This window comes from Buteo buteo, chromosome 3 (genome assembly GCF_964188355.1).
Source record: "Buteo buteo chromosome 3, bButBut1.hap1.1, whole genome shotgun sequence".
Classification (NCBI taxonomy): Eukaryota; Metazoa; Chordata; class Aves; order Accipitriformes; family Accipitridae; genus Buteo; species Buteo buteo.
The window spans coordinates 56,762,486-56,780,841 of record NC_134173.1 but is presented as its reverse complement, the minus strand read 5'-3'; the positions used below and the strand labels follow the sequence as shown (position 1 = coordinate 56,780,841).

At 35.4% G+C, this 18,356-nt stretch overlaps 1 protein-coding gene across 41 annotated transcripts in view; it reads right to left on the bottom strand.

The window, feature by feature from the left end:
• RIMS2 (regulating synaptic membrane exocytosis 2) overlaps positions 1-18,356 on the bottom strand; it is a 489,382-nt gene that overhangs the window by 219,362 nt on the left and 251,664 nt on the right. For 27 of the 41 annotated variants that reach the window (XM_075023763.1, XM_075023771.1, XM_075023767.1 and 24 more), the window contains 5 exons: positions 9,797-9,864; positions 8,221-8,340; positions 6,263-6,362; positions 5,344-5,467; positions 551-597 (listed from right to left, as the gene is read on the bottom strand). In XM_075023763.1, the coding sequence (XP_074879864.1) occupies positions 551-597; positions 5,344-5,467; positions 6,263-6,362; positions 8,221-8,340; positions 9,797-9,864 (459 nt within the window). Of the gene's footprint in view, positions 1-550; positions 598-5,343; positions 5,468-6,262; positions 6,363-8,220; positions 8,341-9,469; positions 9,679-9,796; positions 9,865-18,356 lie in introns of all 41 variants that reach the window. The other 14 variants (XM_075023751.1, XM_075023753.1, XM_075023757.1 and 11 more) reach the window with 1 other exon arrangement.

The following is an 18,356-nucleotide window of genomic DNA, read 5'->3' as shown; positions in this document are numbered from 1 at the left end:
CTTCTATTATAAAAGAGTTCTAAAACAATGATAAAAAATAACTGCAGGCTGAAATCCATCTTATCAGATCACAGCCAAAGAACAAGTTATTTTTCCCCACATGAAATATTTGTTTAGCCAATTTAAGGAGTGCTGAATGGTTCTAATAAAGTAGAAGTATTCTGTTTTCAAAGTAGCTATTTCTCAGGTTGTAAATAAAGAACATTTCATCCCCCTTTTTAGTTTATAAGGTTCAATTGAAATGCAAAACAACAAAACAGGAAATTAAAAATTACTATTAATGTTCTTGTATCTTAGTAAGAATTATGCTTTTCTATTCAATCAGAAATAGCCTAAGCTTGTAACCAAATGTCAAGCCTAAATCAAAACATCCTGACTTTTGATAGTTTATTATTAAACAAAGGTAGATAGGTAATACAGTAAGATGACATATTGAGACAAATAGGGACAAAGAGACGAGAGCTATACTGACTGTAGATGACATTTTTCAATCTATTTGTGCTTACATAAAAGAGAGAGAAGATTTTCCTACCCCACAATTGAAACTTACTGGACTCCAGCTGTGCATGTGTGCTGTCAGGTATTCTGGGAATGTCCCTGAAATCAGGAAAATTAAGACAGGCTGATCCTTTATCTAACAAGCATATTCAAATTTCAGTTACGCTATAACACTTCTCAAGTCCCCATGGAAGGCCTCAGGAAAGGTGTATGATCTGCTGGCTGTCTTCAGCCAAGGGGAAGATTTATCTTTTATCCAGTATAAATAATTTCAGTGGCAAATTAAAGCCTACAGAACAAGTGGTTTGGTTGAAGCAGGAGACAGGCTGTACAGTCACAAATAAAATAATTCAGTAAAAAAAAAAAAGAACAATCTCAGAGTTAATGGTTGACTAAAACTGTGAGTAGTAGACTTTCTGATGACATCATACATTAACTAAATCTATTGGACCTTCTTCGAACATACTAGACTGCCAATAATGGCTATCCCATTATGTCCTTCACTGTCCTAGAATCCCAAATTTGGACAATCTTACCTTTTCCGTGACTAAATAAAATGCGCGATTTCATTTGGCAAAACTGCATACTTGCATATTCGTGAGATGTTGCAACACCTGTATTAAATTGTGTGTACAGCTATGTAATTTTAAAGCACTTTCTTGCAATGAGTAAGTACCTCGTTACACCCACCCACCCCCAAAGGAACATATTCTTCCTACAAAGGGCAAACATTACTGTATGCTAAGAAAAACTATCAGGATGCTAATAAATCATTTCAGAGGTATTTGAGCAAAACCAAGCAAGATGAGGAGCTTCAGCTCTGAGTCACAGCAAGAACAATATTTAGAATCATAATGTGTGTTTCAGGGCAGTTGGTTTCTTCAAGGCTGCATTAAGCACAGATGCCCAGGTACGGGCAGTGGGGGCTGCAGGGGCCGGTTCTGTGAGGAGAGGCCGGGGCCGCCCTGTGCCGGACACAGCCGGTTCCAGCCGGTTCCAACTGACCTCAACAGACCCACCGCAGGGCATGGCTGAGCCTGTCAGCCAGGGTGGTGGTGCCTCCCTGACAACATATTTCAGAAAGGGTAAAAAAAAGCTGTGCAGCAGCTGTGAGAGAGAAGAGTGAGAAAAAAACTTGAGAGAGCATCCCTGCAGATACCAAGGTCAGAGCAGAAGGGGGGGGAGGAGGACTGACTGCAGCCCCCTTCCCCCACCCCCCTGCCCTGCTCGGTGGAGGGGGGAGGTAGAAGAGCCAGCAACAAAGGAGTGAATTTGAGCCTGGGAAGAAGGGAGGTGAGGGGAAGGTGGTTTGGGGTCTGTTTTTATTTCTCACTAACATATTCTCTTATTAACTTCTAATAAATTAAATTAATCTTCCCCAAGTCGAGTCTGGTTTGCCCATGATGGTAATTGCTGAGTGACCTCCCCATCCCTATCTTGACCCCTGAGCTTTTCTGTCTTATTTTCTCCCCCCATTCTGCTGAGGAGGGGAAGGGAGAGAGTGGCTGGGTGGGTGTTCGGTGGCCAGCCAAGGTCAACCCACTGCAAAGGTATGTGAAAAGGAAGGGGAAGTTAAAAATGCTTTCAGTGATATCTACTGTCTCATACAATAAAAAAAAAAGAGTCTGTACTATATATAAATAAAACTTATCTAGTTCCTTTTTGGTATACTGTTTCCAAACTTTTTTCAAGACTCACTAGAAAGACAGCTTTACTAAGCAGATTGAGGAATATTTCCAAGTGAACTGATGCACAGTACCCAATAATTCAGACAACTTCAAACCTTGAAAGCATGTATCATTGTGAACAGATTGAATATGAGTTTTCTATAGATAGCTGAAACAATAAACTTGAAAGCTTTGAGCACTATCATTTATGTTCCTAAAGCATACAGATACCAGTATTTCACAGTAGTGTGAATGGTATTTCTTACAAGGAATTCTCACTGAGATAAACAGATGTAGGAGAAGCAGAAGTAGTTTAAGGCATCTCTTTACATTTTAAGATATGTTCCACTGCAAGCAGATTGTACAAAATAATTAATAAAACACAATGCATCATTCCTTCCAAATTCAAAACAGTAGTAACTATGAAAATAACATGCATTTTAAAATAACTATTTCTGAGAATTAGAAAGCAGAAAATAGACAAGTTCTTGTGTATAAGAGACAGCCAGCTCGCATAGAATAGGAACTTGGCCATCAATTTTTATTTTAACATAGAAAAAGTGATAAATTGCATGCCAAAATGGTGTGATTTTTTTTTTAAAGGAGCTTTCCATTTTAACTTCCTTTATCAGCTTAACTTGTCATCTTCAGTTTTCATAGCAGACAGCCCATAATAAAATGAAGAACTAACAATTGTGTTTACTGGAATTTGGTTTGGTATGCAGAATATCAGGACGTGACAACAGGTTCTCTCTCTCAGCTAAGTTAATTGCCAGTAACTGCCTGAAGATTTTTGGCATGCATTAGTGCGTTGCCATGAGAACATCAAGACACTCTCTTTATAAGTAATAGGATATATTTCAATGCAAAAGTGAAATCCTTCAAGTGGTCATCAATTATTCTAATTATCGCTTCTGACATCTGGTAAATCTGAACTTTTAATGATTTTAAAAACATTGAAACTTTATTCTCTGGGGCAGAACACAGACCTATGGTGTTACATTCCCTTGGGCAAGGTATTAATTTCTATAGTCCATTTGATTATCACCTGAAATCTTCTAAACTGAGAAGGTAATATGTTATTTCCAGTTCATCAGTTCAAATCCCATGAAAAACATTTCTGAGGTTATATTGTCAATATCAAAATCCAAAGAGTTATATACATCTAACCAGAATCCAAAACCTTACAAACTTGCAGAAAGTATTCATCACTGAGACTTCAGTTATAAACCCATTCAGATTAGTAACTGAAATTTGGGAGGGGAAAACCCTCTTTTACATCTACTGCAAAAAGACACTGGGAATCAAGTACACAGAACAACCTTTTTAGCCCTGATCTGGCTCAGTTCTTCAGACTATGTGGCAAGCAGTTAATGCTGAAGAAGGCACCTTGAGAGCCCACATCACTTTCCTTAAAGAATTATAGATGAGCTGCTCTAGGGACAGCAAGTGGAGCACATGGTAACATAACAGAAGACATGATGATAATGAAGGCAAACAACAGACAGTAAATATAAAAGCACAAGAAAGAATACAGGAGGTTTTGCACATTGAAGAGAATGCAGAAAGAAAAAAAAAATTGAATATTTTCAAGACGTGAGCAGTTCCTTGAAACTTTTGCTATAAGCTTCTGTTTGAGAGAAACTATGAAAGATCTTACACCTGTATGAAATGAATTTGAAACCTCCTTTTCTGAAACTATATTCTTCTAGTAATGTAGTTTTGTCCCTTAGCATTACTATTATACCTACAACTCCCAAGTTATGCAAAGGTTTTGAAGGATAGGACAGATGATACAGCTTTTACCCTAAAGGGGTTGCAATTCAATATGTATTCAGGAGATAACCTCTTATCTCACTGAAAAGATAAAGCAGTTTTTGTTATTATCAAGTTAGTGTAAAATTCTCAAACCAAATTAAGTTCCTACACATTAAGTTCCTGATGCATCAAACACATTAAGTTGCTGCTATAGCTGAACTGGTAACCATGAAATTCCATCCTCAGATTATATGGTTCTAGATTTTTTTTAGTACTTCTTAATTTTAAGTTGTTATGTTACCCGTGCTTTCTTGTATAAAGGTAAGATAATTGTATGCAACTTACACAAAATAAAGGGATAAATATATTTATTAATATATAGTTATAGAATCATAGAATACCCCAGCCTGGAAGGCAACTTGAAAGACCATCTGGTCCAATGTCACGTGGAAAAGGGAGCCTAGATGAGATTACCTAGCACCCTGTCCAGTTGCATCATATACATCATAATAAAATCGGGGGGGGAGGGGGGGGGCAGAAAATTCTTAACAACTGTAAGCATCTTCAAATTCAGTGATAATCATCCCCCTCTTCACAGCCCTGGTGCGATCAGCTATGGAACTTCCAATGGAGAAGTAAAAAAGGGATGGATGTGACTGTAGGCTGTAGAAACTTGGAAGAAAAAGAACAGATGAAGAAGGGGAAGTATTCACAGTCTAATTTAACAAAGCAACTATTGTTATGCAAGAAAAAATTAAGTTTAGACATTCAGAGATAGGTCTGAAAGTTAAGAAAACTGGGCAATGGAAAGCACCAAAGAAAAAGTCCCACACAGTGGGAGTAGTATTCATTCAGGTAACAAGCATTTTAGGTAACAAGCAATAATTTAATAGATTTCATAGATGAAGGTGATGAGAATGTGGATTCGAGACTTTCCAAAGCATATTGATTATGTCATTAGCATACTGTATTTTGTGCAAAATTCTACACTGCAGACTCAATAAATAGAGTTCATCATCAGTTCATAGACCAAATATGAATATATTATTTTATATATACTATATAAAAATGGGAATGGAGAAATAAAAATCAAGAGTCAAGAATTGCAACAATAAAGAGTATAACTATAGTTTCAGAGCATATATAGGCTGGATCACCAACTAAACAAGCACAGAAGGGAACCTAATTTTTACCATATTAGCAGATAATGCCTGGGACTCGGAGAATACTGAATTTCGTACCAGCTCTTTTTACTTACTGGTGTGATCTATCACTCTAGCTATGTTTTTGCTTTACAGAATTTTGCATACAGTTTTACTGTTTACAATGTTTATGAATCTGTTTGATATGCTCTGCCCTAAAAGTGAAATTTAGCAACATTTTAATCATATTTAATACAAAAATTTATGAAATTACTTACCCTATTGGTCTTGAAACAACAAGCTCCACTTGTGGCTCAGGTTTGGATTCTAAAATGATGTTATACACCTCCTCAAAGGTGGCTCCTTGTAGTAGCCTTCCATTCCATTCTAATACTTCATCACCTATAATTTCAGTAATAACACTCTGCTTAGGAAGTCTGCTGTAGACTGTACTTACAATGACAATTTAAGCCATTCTACTTCCAGTTCAGTGAGTTGTGAAACCTGTGTTGTAGAACAAGTTTGGAGTACTTCATACAGGAAAATCCTGAGTATTAAAGGTTTTCCGCAGCTCAGCTTCAAATATGTAAAGTTCAGTGAAACAATAATGTCGTCAGTAGGGCCCCTACTGAATTAGATACAGCTCTTACTTGCGTTGGCAGATGTGGCTTACAGAAATCCCAACATGCTCTTTAGAAAATGCAGATCTTTAAAACAGTGTATCTCATCAACTTACTATTTTGAAGATCCATTTACCTCTACAAGTTTAGTATTTAAGGTTCAGATAGTTCTTATGTAAATAGTTAATATGTCTTGCACATTCTCCAGTCTAGCAACCCATGGTTTGCATGTTGGGATAGAAGTAGTTCCTTAGCCATGCTGGTTCTGTTCACACATTTGTAATAGCTTGATTTGCTTTAAATAAAATATACACCACAAAATGACTGGGCAGGACATCAGTGGAATATTATTTTGAGTATACAACCATGAATAAAAATGTTAAAATATGACTTTGAACATGAGAATTTATATATTTCACAAATGCAGTAATGTCAATAATCTAGAAACTGAATGTCAGGTTGAACTCTGCAGTAGTTCATCACACCTATTTAACATGATTTAACATCTAATTAAACTCGCTCACTTGTCACCTTCAGAAAAGCAACTCAGCAGTATAGATATATAGTAGATACATACCTGGTCTAAGATGCCCCACTGTATCAGCTAAGCTTCCTTTTTTAACTTTGGTGATAAATGCGCAGAGTCGACCTGATTCCGTCATCTTTCCTCCTACTACCTGTTTCAAAGAGGAAGTATTTTCATAGAATGAAAATTACTTTAAATGACTTAAATGTTCTCACAACAGAAAGAAGAATTCAATTATTTCCTTGCTTTTCAGGTAGCCCAGGTAAGACAGATACACTTGAAAAAAACCACCACAGAATTTTGGCTATGACAGGTTATGTTTGTACCTATTCCATCTATTTGTGTGATTTAAACACAATGCAAATACAGAATGCTAAAGCTTTTAAACTTTAGCAAATATATGTATAGTATTCACTGTGTTATAAATTACCACACCAAAAAAAAGTAAGGTATTGGTCATTAGACTGTTTACTTCAATACTTTTTAACTGAAAACAGATATATTAATGTAACAGAACTCATGATGTTCACATTAAGCATCAAACGTCTCAATTTATCAAATTCACTTTGGCTAGGCAAGTCAGATGAAAATACTTGTCATACTGAAGATTTCTCTACAGGAAACTTCAACAGGTTTGACTTTAATATTTATCTTACAATCAGGAGATTCACATACCAGAATTGGTTATAACAGCACAATCTTCAAATTCTTAAGTTTTCTTAACAGTTTTCATATTGGAATTTAAAATTTGTAATACTAAATCCAGTTTACGTTACTTTCCATAATACAAATATTTGAAAATTCAGGTCAGGAATAACTGCTGAAAATCACTCTTTTCAGATGTCTATTGAGATTAAAAAGTAGTTTCTCTTGCATCTAAACTGTTCTTGAATCTCAGTGAAGAGTTCATCTTTACAATAGAAGATTTTAGAATTTTAAACATAGAAGTTTAAACAAAAAGTACTTCATAGTACTGTTAGGCACTGTTAGCCTCTTCTCTTGCATTTTCTGACATTAAGACAATAACACACATACCAAAAGTGATGCTTAACTGGCTTCTCCACTGACTTCAAAGTAAAACTGTTTGTCAATTAAATAAAAAATTCAAAAATTTGCAAAGCATGTTAGTGTATAAGTAACTACACAGACTTAATCCCTACTTACAGTGCATGACTATAGCCTAATTCGTGTACCCAAAGCGAAGTCAGTGTCACGCTAAATAAAGAATGGAGAATTAATCAAACTTCTTAACAATTTCCCACAACAAGGACGTTGAATCAAAATAAATACATGCTTGTTTCTTTTACTGTGTATAATTCATTCTCATTCTTGTACTAGTATTGCTGGAACTACAAATAATAATATCACATGAAAATGAGATCAAGATATGAGCTAAAAATAGCTTCATAATGTGTTTGAAGAGTACTGCATCACAAAAAAGATGAAACACATTACTTTGTGATAATATAAAATAAATATTAAATAATTTTCTGTCTTGTGTATTTAAAATGTAGCAAACCAAACAAACAGAGGGGAAAAAAATCCAGAAACAGGCTCTTCTATTGGCAGACTCTGCTCTGGATTAAAATGTCCTTAACTTCCAGATGTCCCCCAGATCTTCAAAAGAGATAATTTATTTTTCACATTTCTCCCCTCTTTTGGGGAACAGAAGTTATACCATGGTGCAATGCTCAATATTGAAGAAAGCAGCCAGGGCTTGGCTTGCCCAGCAAGGATGCAATTAGTACCCTTGCAGAGCAGAAATTCTCAGCAAACTTGTGAAAACATGTCTAGTCTTTCAGAAAAAAAGAATTTTTTGAGCCTGTCAGGGACCCCCTAAGATTAATCTTGGTAATTGAATATAAAATGGCTCTATATTGTAATTTTGAGAATGATAAGGCATTATAGATATTGGTATGCATACACCATATAACATGAGAATACTTTCATTATAAACATACCTAGTTTAACTGAAAGAATTGTTAGTTCCAAAATTATTCATCACCAACCTTCAATCCAAGCATTGCTCCTGAGTCTCTAGGCACACTTCCGTCTTTTAGTCGTTTATTTAACAAAATCCGACCAATGAGACGGTCTCCATCTTTGGATGGTTGCCAAGTTACTGGATGCTATCATATGGTGTTAATGGAAAATACAGTGAATAGGATTTTAAAGAAAAATATTTCAGTAATACTTTTCATTTCCTGATATATTTTAAAAATACCATGAAAGTATTATGATTACACTAATATTTAATGGTCTAGTATAAGAGTAATACTGAATAAGTTTAACTCAAACCAGAAACTTGATGTGAGACATTTCTTCTTTTTCCACTATTCCAACATGTCAGTTTTCTCTTAGACTGACAAACTTTTTCAGTGTTTTACTCTCTCTCAGTAGTAGTACATTAAAAATTATAGAATACATTAAAAGGTATAGTCATTACTCTATTTAAATGTATTGTTTGTTTTTTGGAATAATTACTTCACATATGAAGCATAGTTACAGTGAACGTTATCATTCCGTTACTATACATGGGCACAGTTATCCTTGTATATTGGCATAATTAATAAAATTTTTACATTTTATTTTGTGTAATCATAGCACTTTTTCACAGAAAAATACTATTTCATGCTCTATTTCATGCAAAATTAGCAGGCACAGACAAATCTGCTCCCATTACAACTAATAACTCTAAAAAGATTTATCATAATCTCCACCAAAGAGAAAGCAAAAATAAAAAATACCAAAGCAGATGGCAAAGCCTTTAATTCTGCACAATACTGCACAAAAATGGCATGGCAACAAAACAAAAGAACAACCATGACAGTGAAAGGGAAAAAAGAAAAACAACTTTTCTGTGCAGAGAGACCCAATTTTCTCCCTTTTTCACCTGGGGTTTAAACTATTAATTTAATTTCAGCCCCAGGAGTTTGAACATAGTAAATCAAATAAGCCAATCAGTAGAATCCTTATTGTTAATTACTTTATACTTGAAGGTAATACCATGATATGCTATTATGCAACCATAAGAACAACATTCCTTTATGCCTCTCAATTTTTTTCTTAGGCTGCCAAACAGTAAAAGCTGCAAGCATGCAGAGACTTTTCATTTGTTTTTCTTTTCTGCACCTTAAGAAATGCTACATTGTCTCTAGAAACACCCTATCTTTTATTTTATGCACTATTTTAATGAGTGACAGAGAGCAAACAAAGACCAAATGAGCAGGTTAAAATGCAGGCTCCATAACTCAGTACCTTCTCGCTATGGCTATGTTCCTCGTTTAGAGTTGTGCTACTACACGTATCTACCCCAGAGTCTTTTATCTGAGGCTCAGACCATTCCAAGTCCTCTTCCAAAGAGTGGCCACCAAAGCACACCATTTTCTTTTGCCTCTCGGATAAGGTGTTAGAATCCGACAAAACTGCCTGCTCACTAGTTTTTCTTTTTCCCCTTTGACTGTCCCCTATAGGTGTGGGATAAAAAAAAGGATACAAAAAAAGAAAACATGCAAAAGTGTAAATAAAACAAAGGAAATGTGAAATGATAAAGGAAACTAAATGGTAAGGCTCCACATGTCTCACCAAAGACATTGGGGATGCCTCACTGCTATGCCAAGACGTATGGTCCAACCAGTTGTAATCCATGTCTCCTGCGAGAATCAGACAAACAAGATAGTGCAGTAAAGGAAAGGTGAAAGAAAGGACAGACAAAGATACAGTAAAGTTGTAAAGACTTCTGATTATCCTATCCAATTCATAACCTCAGCTAGCAGGACTTGCAAAGTGCTTCCAAGAAAAAGTTAAGGATCCAACAACAGAGTACATGGAATATGAAATACAGTGAGGAAGGAGGTACATTTGTGTGTGTCTATGTGTGCATAAAATTATGTAGAGTGTAAAGCATCATTGCTTTAGAGTTTTTAACTGTTCCTATAAAATTACTTACAGTAAATTAAATGAAAAGGCATATTGTATTGTATTCCTAACAGAATTTTCAGAAAGGAAAGCATTTGAATATGGAATAAGTTTTCATCATAATCTAAAGAAACAGTTATGTCTTAAGGAACATATTTCTTTGCTTTTCTAACACAAACTAGTATTTATTCTAATCACTTCAATAAAATACTTAAAACAATGGTATTCTATATTCAGCTGTATAGTAGATGATGTTTTAAGGAAGGTTAAATGATCTGGTAAATATGATACACTGATAAGAAAAACAAATATAGAAACTATTTTTAGAATAAAAAGCATATTAACTTTGCTTGAAATTCCCAGAGAAATGTCTATTGGTTAAATATCAGGAAGAATTCTAGTAAGTACAGATACCTCATAAGTGGGAATAAATGTGTAGGGTTTTGACAAAATATATATATCTTTTATAGAATCAGAATTTAACCTGTATGGCAGACACATGGCAGGAAGAAAGGTTTAAAAAACAGTTTTAAAGAAAAGGTCTAAATTAATGCTGCTGTCCATAGAACTGGAGAATGACTCATGTGTTTTAATAAAACATTCTCTTTTATGTAGGTACTTTAAATTGTAAATTATGCCCACACATTCTGCATTATTACATTTCTCTCTCTCACTCTTTTTTTTCTCACCATTGTTACTACATATCACACGAAAAATATTTTGTTAGTACATGCTACATAATATCTTGATACTGTTGTATGCAGGAAAAAATGTTGACTTTTCTATTTAACTACATGACCAAAAGAACACTAAACAAAAGTAGTTCTGCTCTTTTTAGCACAGACCGCAAACAACATTTTTCTATTATTTCCATTACTTCAGATCCTGCTTTGACATTGCTCAACTTACTCCTCTGAAACTACATCAGTAAGTTGGTGAAATATAACTAATAGGTCTAATCACAGTCTTAGCATTTGTCTAGAAAACCTTACAGAGAGGATGTGAAGATACAGCCCCATAAAACTAAGTGACAAAAAGCTAATACATGATTTAAAAAAGTAAAATATGGTCTTCTCAGAGGGATATTATGTACAATGAGAAAAATGATCTTTTTTCACTTGTTTTTCTCCTAATATATAGACTTGCATATGCTATATGGAAAAAAAAAATCAAGCCTCATTTTCATTTTAAAGAAGGAAATGTACAGAATATGAAGGTTTTCTTTACAAAGACACTTTGAACTTAGTCCCTTACATTTTACAGAAACATTGTAGCATATTAAATATCCTTTGATTTCATAAAAACAGTGCTAAAGGGACCTCATAAAATGATTTTGAAGCTTTAATTCATTCATATTTTCTAAGTAGTAAATAGGCCTGCTCTAAATGTATTAACTGTGTTTCTTGATTCTTGAAAGGAAGATAACATTTTAAAATGGGAAATTCTCACCAAAACTGCTTTCTCATGACTGTTAACATCTTGACTATATTACAGATAAAAGTGTGGCTATCCTGCTAAAGGGAAAAGAAATATTCTTCTGAAAGCTAATAACATTTTGCAAAAGGTACTTCTGCCATGGAATTTCCAGTGCTGTCTTACCTTGGCCTCCAAAGACATTGCTTCAGGGGAGCTGAGTGAAATCATCAGTGAGCTCATGAAGATCTAGCCTTTACTGCATAAATATACATCTAGAGCTATCCAGAAGATAGCAAGAGTTCCAGTCTACATATTGCCTATTCACAAATCCTGGTTTTAAAATACATTTAAAAATGAATCTTAAATGAGAAAAACTCATCTCATTACAGTAATGATGACTTCTCAGCTCTAATTGCATGAATTAAAGGCACATGAGCCCATACTGGTTTTTACCAGCAATTATTTTCTATGTTATCAATACTACTGCTGTACCCAAAACCAGTCTGACTAAAAAAGTTGTAATTTGGTTCCCTATAATTTGGTATCTAATTCTAGGAGCAGAGCACTGAAATGTAATGGGCTTTATAAGCAGAGCAGTTAAAACTGTTCATTCTCACTGATTCCAATTCCTGACTATTTCTGAGAAATGGTGTATTTTCATTGAAATGACTAAATTTAAATGTAGAGATCTACCATTAGGCATTAAGAATCTACCACTGCAAATTCCTGGCCATTTTTTAAGCTTTTAAAATTCTCAGCAACAATCTTGACTATCACTTATAATCCAAAAGTCACCAGAAAGGAATCCAGGAGTATAGCTATTATGTCCTTGCTGTTCTACAGTGAACATAGCAGTTTACCTGTACTTTATGAAACCCATTATGGCTTTGCCAGCTCTACTATTCATGCCTTTTCCCATATCAATTATACATTTTTGTATGAGCTTGTCAAGAGCAAGGATTCCTATCAAACTGAACTTTCACTTGTGTGTCTACATAGAAAATAACCTCTTAAAAATGGGAAAGTAAGTTACTGAAAATTTGAGGCCCCTGAGATGTACTGACCATATACATATTCCCGCTGCAAATGTGCATATACCTAGTCACCAAAAACTGGTCTAATCTTCACTTGCTACTCGCATGTCCACAATATGTGCATATAGGTACACACTCAAAGACAGAAATTAAATTAGCTTTACAGTAACTGTGCTTTACAGTACAGATGTGCTGTGCGTATATAAGTTCATCCTATAGGTGTTTATATGAGCAAATGTTGAGCAGTGTTAGGCTCTAACATTCTGGCATATGCACACCCACATTTGAAACATACACACTGACTTTCAGTTAGAGAAAGAAATTCTGGATCCTTTTTTTTTAAATAGAGCTATCCAAAATAGTTATCTACATACATTAATGCATACAATAGTATGTGATATCACATATTACTTAAGTTATTGGGCATGATAAATTATTGAGTGATAACTTAAAATTTTAAAAACTTTCCAGTAAAAGTAAAATACATTGGTTATTTTCATACTATATAACTTCCAATTTCTCTCTGCTTCCAGGGGAAAAAAATTATCTTAAGGTAAGTCTTTTTACATCCTGTTAGAGAAATTTTACAGCCAACTCTCAAATATACTGAATATAGGAACCTCTAATTCTTTTACCCAAACTTTGGATATTCATTTTACAGAACTGTACATCTGAATTAATCAGCCTATGTTCCTTTAACAATCAGTGAAAGGAAACAGATCTCTTTAAGGTGTGGTTCATTTGACCTGGTTTAGACATGTACTTCCAGGTGAGGTAAATCATACCTTTGTCATACCCAAAATGTCCTATTTCTCCTCCACTGCTTATAAAGGAGGTCTCAGGGGCTCATTCAGACGGTCATCATCTTTTCAGCAGGAGGATCCTGCTACCCTAACCTACTATTTTGACATGGTCTCAACTATTTGTTTACATATACAAGATAATACCAAAATTATCACAAAAAGGACTCGGGACTTTTCAAGCTCTCATGGAAGGCAGGTCTACTGGACTGATTTTATACAATTAGAAATAGCAGATATTTCTTTTAATATGTCATTTGAACAGGGTATCTGTCCCAGTTTTGGCTGGGATAGAGTTAATTGTCTTCCCAGTAGCTGGTATAGTGTTATGTCTTGGGTTCAGTATGAGAAGAATGTTGATAACACACGGATGTTTTCAGTTGTTGTTAAGTAGTGTTTAGATTAAGTCAAGGGTTTTTCAGCTTCTCGCGCCCAGCCAGCAAGAAGGCTGGAGGGGCACAAGAAGTTGGCACAGGACACAGCCAGGGCAGCTGACCCAAAGTGGCCAAAGGGGTATGCCAGACCATGTGATGTCATGTCCAGTATATAAACTGGGGGGAGTTGGCCTGGGGGAAGATGGCTGCTCGGGAACTAATTGGGCATCAGGCAGTGAGTGGTGAGCAATTGCATTGTGCATCACTTGTATATTCCAATCCTTTTACTATTATTATTGTAACTTTATTATTGTTATTACTATCATTATTAGTCTCTTCCTTTCTGTTCTAGTAAACTGTTCTTATATCAACCCACAAGTTTTACTTTTTTTTCCAATTCTCTCCCCCATGCCACAGGGTCAGGGTGGAGTGAATGAGCGGCTGCATGGTGCTTAGTTGCTGGCTGGGGTTAAACCATGACAGTATCATATACCCTCTTTTTCACTCTTCACCTTAGCAATGGTGACTAAAAGGATCTTTGGACCAGTTTCTGCGTTCAAGTCTTTAAACATAGGTCCGAGGCTCAGCTGCTGGTGTAACTGATTCCTGCTTAGTAAAAAAGTTTCCAAGAGTCCTTTCACCCATGTATTACTATATGGGTGCATATACATACTATATGTGTCCAAGATTAGACACATTTAGCCCAGCATACCCAAGGCATTAGCACATAGAAATTACTTGCATTTTAAAAGATCCAGTTATTTTGCAGCAACAGATAACTCTTTATCAAATGGTAAGCCCTGAACCTAAACCTGCACAGAGGAACTCATGCAAAGTTGAGCCTGTGCCTGATCAAAGTACTCCTGCTTCTTGCTCTACTATTTTCCCCTCTCCTTTTCAGTCAACATGTAGAAAGCTGACTTTCTTTTTAATTTAGTTGTGTCTCACAGTAAATACTAATTATTCTGAAATTAAAATGATAAGAAAATAAGCAACAACTCCATCCACAGACTCTTTTGTTCATATCTGTACTCTTTTTTCCATTAAAATATGTAGCTGTATGTTTCAAAAAAATTGTCATAGAAATTAGAAATTATAAAGCCCTTGTAGATCGTCTAGATTTTGCCCTTAACACTGTATTAAGTCATCTAAATGACAGATCTAAATACTATAAAAGTTAATAAAATGCAATCAAACTATTATTAATAAAATATTTAAACTTATAAAAATATAGCCAGGATGACTGTCTGGAAGCCCTGTAGTGTATCACATTTCTATGAGAGACATGTATTGCTTAGTATACCCACGCTTTTTTGAGGTAAAATGAATGACTCGATAAAATCACTGGACATAAATTTTTCAGTGCAAGTTCTATAAATATTAAAATCTTGACTGGGTAAATGATTTGTGAAATATTGTAAAATTAAAAGTAATACATGTAAGACACATAGTTCTTTGTTTCCCTACAAGAAAAATAGTTAAACCATAGTCTTTCTGTAACAAAGACACTGTAGTTTTAATTCTGACTACCAGAGAAAGCACTTGGTAGTCTCTTAGATATTTTTCTTCCACAATTGCAGATGCTTTATTATTGAGAATATGTGCATTTATGGTGTGCAGCAGAAATGACTCAGGAAAAAATGTCACCTCGTTGGCAAATTATATAAGCTATAATTTCAATGCCATCTTTCATGGAAATAGGAACTAATATATTATTAAGCAAGATACAATCTTAGCTAATGTCGTTATAACAGCATTCAGATGCCTCAAGAGTTCAAGAGTGCAGTTGGATACAAGAAAGGACATATGTGAGGTCTGCTCTTATTAATGTCAGTAAGCTCTATGTGTATATGGAACATGGTCAAATCAGGTTGGGAGAAAAATCACATCAGTGACCTAGCCTTTCTGTATAAATGGTGTTAAGCTGAAACCTTTGTAAGCTTACTGATGTTTAGCATGTTTTGCTCATTTTCTTTAGCCAAGACCAAATAGGCAGAGGATAAGATTTTCTTCTTCCCCACCCAGGAACCCACAGCGACAGGAACCTTGAATGACAGTGTATATTTAAAAGAATTCCAGTACGTTTCCATTCCCCTTACATTTTAATGTTTGATTATGTATTTTTTTGCTTTTTAGAACAGCCTTCCCACCCAGAAATATGGTAGTTAAGTATCTTTTAAAAGTCGCTAAGTAATTTGAATCTAATCTACACAGTATGTGTCTGCTCTTTCTTGAGTGTTGTCCAAGTTCATGGTCAAGTTCAAAACCATTTATCTTCTAAAGAGTTTAGACATAAGATGCTCAATTTAATTGGCTCTTCTAACATACAGAGTCATTTTAGATGCTCTGAGGTGCACAAAACCTTCACATAGGATATATGGATGACCCACACCCTTTCTATCTAAACCAAGACCTATCTAAACCAGAAAGTCCCTTGGTAAATTAAAAACATCATCTTGCTTTGAACCAAGTAAAACAAGAACATTTCCTCAAATTCAAATCTCACTGTCAAAAAGGACAGGTCATATAACTTTAAATTCTTCAAGCTGTGAAGTCTACCTGACTACATAGAGCGTGCTGAACGCACACTACATCCTTACTACGTGGGCCAATGACCTTCCATATGTGACAATTTATAATGGGGACTCAGTTCACCACTGCCAGCTGATATCTTCTTAATATTCAAGTTTCTCAGATTTTCACACCTTTGTCATGTTCCCTGCTACTCTATTTATAATAAGATCAAGGAAAACTGGAACTAATTAAGCATGATATCCTATGGATTTCTCTCTTGTGTGATTGTCTTTAAGACTGTTTTAGGAAGATATTTATTCCAGATTACACTTTTGACCCTACTTCTGGCATTTTCACTTTTCTACTTCTTCCTTCTCTTCTCTCTGTAGGAAGTTTTGAGCTTATGCCTGGAAAAGGAAATTCCTTCAGCAGAATACAAAGGAAAACACACTTTGGAAAGCTTAGATAGGACAGTATTTCTGGATCATGCCCAGTAGTAAGTAATTAAAAGCAATTTACTACTTTTTTATTATTATTCTAAATAGTCTAAATTTTCAGTCCCTTCTTACAGGATATGCCTTTTTCTTCCCTCTTCACATCCGCAAAGACCATACATATGTTCATGGGCTGACCTCACACATCTACTTGCTTATCTGTCATTACCATGCATCCCTCCACCCCAGGGTTCCAACTGACAGCTTCATTGCAAGTTCTTCACTGTCTCAGGCTTGGAACCAATATCAGCAATACCACCTTGCCTATACTTGAATGAGGGACCCGTTTAAAGAGGAAACAAACACTATTAGTAATGCAGGGGAGAATAAAACCTATTAATACTATTAAAGAATCCCCTATCTGGCCCTTGCTCCAGCAGCTCAGTCTTCTCTAACACTGTGATGATATTCCCATCAACTAAAAGTAGATAGCCTAGTTAGGTGTCCTGAATGAGTCTACCTCTCTTCACAGACTAGTCTACTGAAGTTAACAAGCTCTTGGATATAATGCACACAAGAATTAACTGGTGGCTGGAAGATGAGAAAAAACCCCTATGTTTCCCAAAATGCTGGCTCAGAAAAATGAGTCACCTTAGAAAACAAATGCTAAGAAGCACAGTTCTGTCATACAAGCATAGAAGATCCAATGGTTCTATGACACGTTGGTGCTGCTGCACAACTAGGAACCGATTTGCACATGCACAACAAATTCCTTCCTCAGACTTTTAAAATAGTCCCAGCAAATTCAACTGCCTTGCTGCCAACAGCAAGGCAACAGTAAAACCTGACGAACTCATTGGAAATGAGCTTTATAGCACCCTGGAAGAGAATGCGGTTTATAATTGGAGCACTATGAATATTTGTGAGAAACAGCTGCAATGTTTAAGAAACAGGTTTGGGTCTTGTGTGCTCGTGATACCTATTTCTGTTAGATTTTTCTTTTCATTACCATTTTATTTACACTCACGAAAGGAGGCTTGGTTAAACTGAAGAAATAAGTAGCTTCAGGAAAACTCTATTTAGCATTAGTAAACATATTTACTTATCCAGTTCACTTTGTGCTGGCTTACCCTGTATTCAGCTTTCCACAGATATACACTCTTCATGCATCCTGAAGTTGTAACTTCGGCAAAATGACTGTCAGAGTAGCTCCAACAAGGCTGCCTGGCATCTGGAAGTCTCAGGGGCCTAGGATTTACTGCACATGCACTGAATCCTAAATGTGAACCTATTTCTATTTGGATATTTTGGACAGACATACGAGCTCTCTACCTTTGAGAGGCAGTGTTTAACCAGGTGCATTTTAACTTCTTTTAGAAATGGGCATCTGCTGACACGGAGTCTATACCAATGTTTTCTTCAAATAATACATTTAAGACTACTAGAACAGCTAAAGCCAATGCAAGTAATAAAAATATGTATTTATTTTATCAACATGTATACATATGCATTGATCCTTCTCATACTTACTAGCAACAGAAAAAAATACAGAAAAACTAACCCCCTATATTGTGCACTCACTTACTTTCAAGCTTTAGTGCTTTGATGTCAACACTAATTATTACAGAAAATAACCCAAAGCTACTTGGAATCAG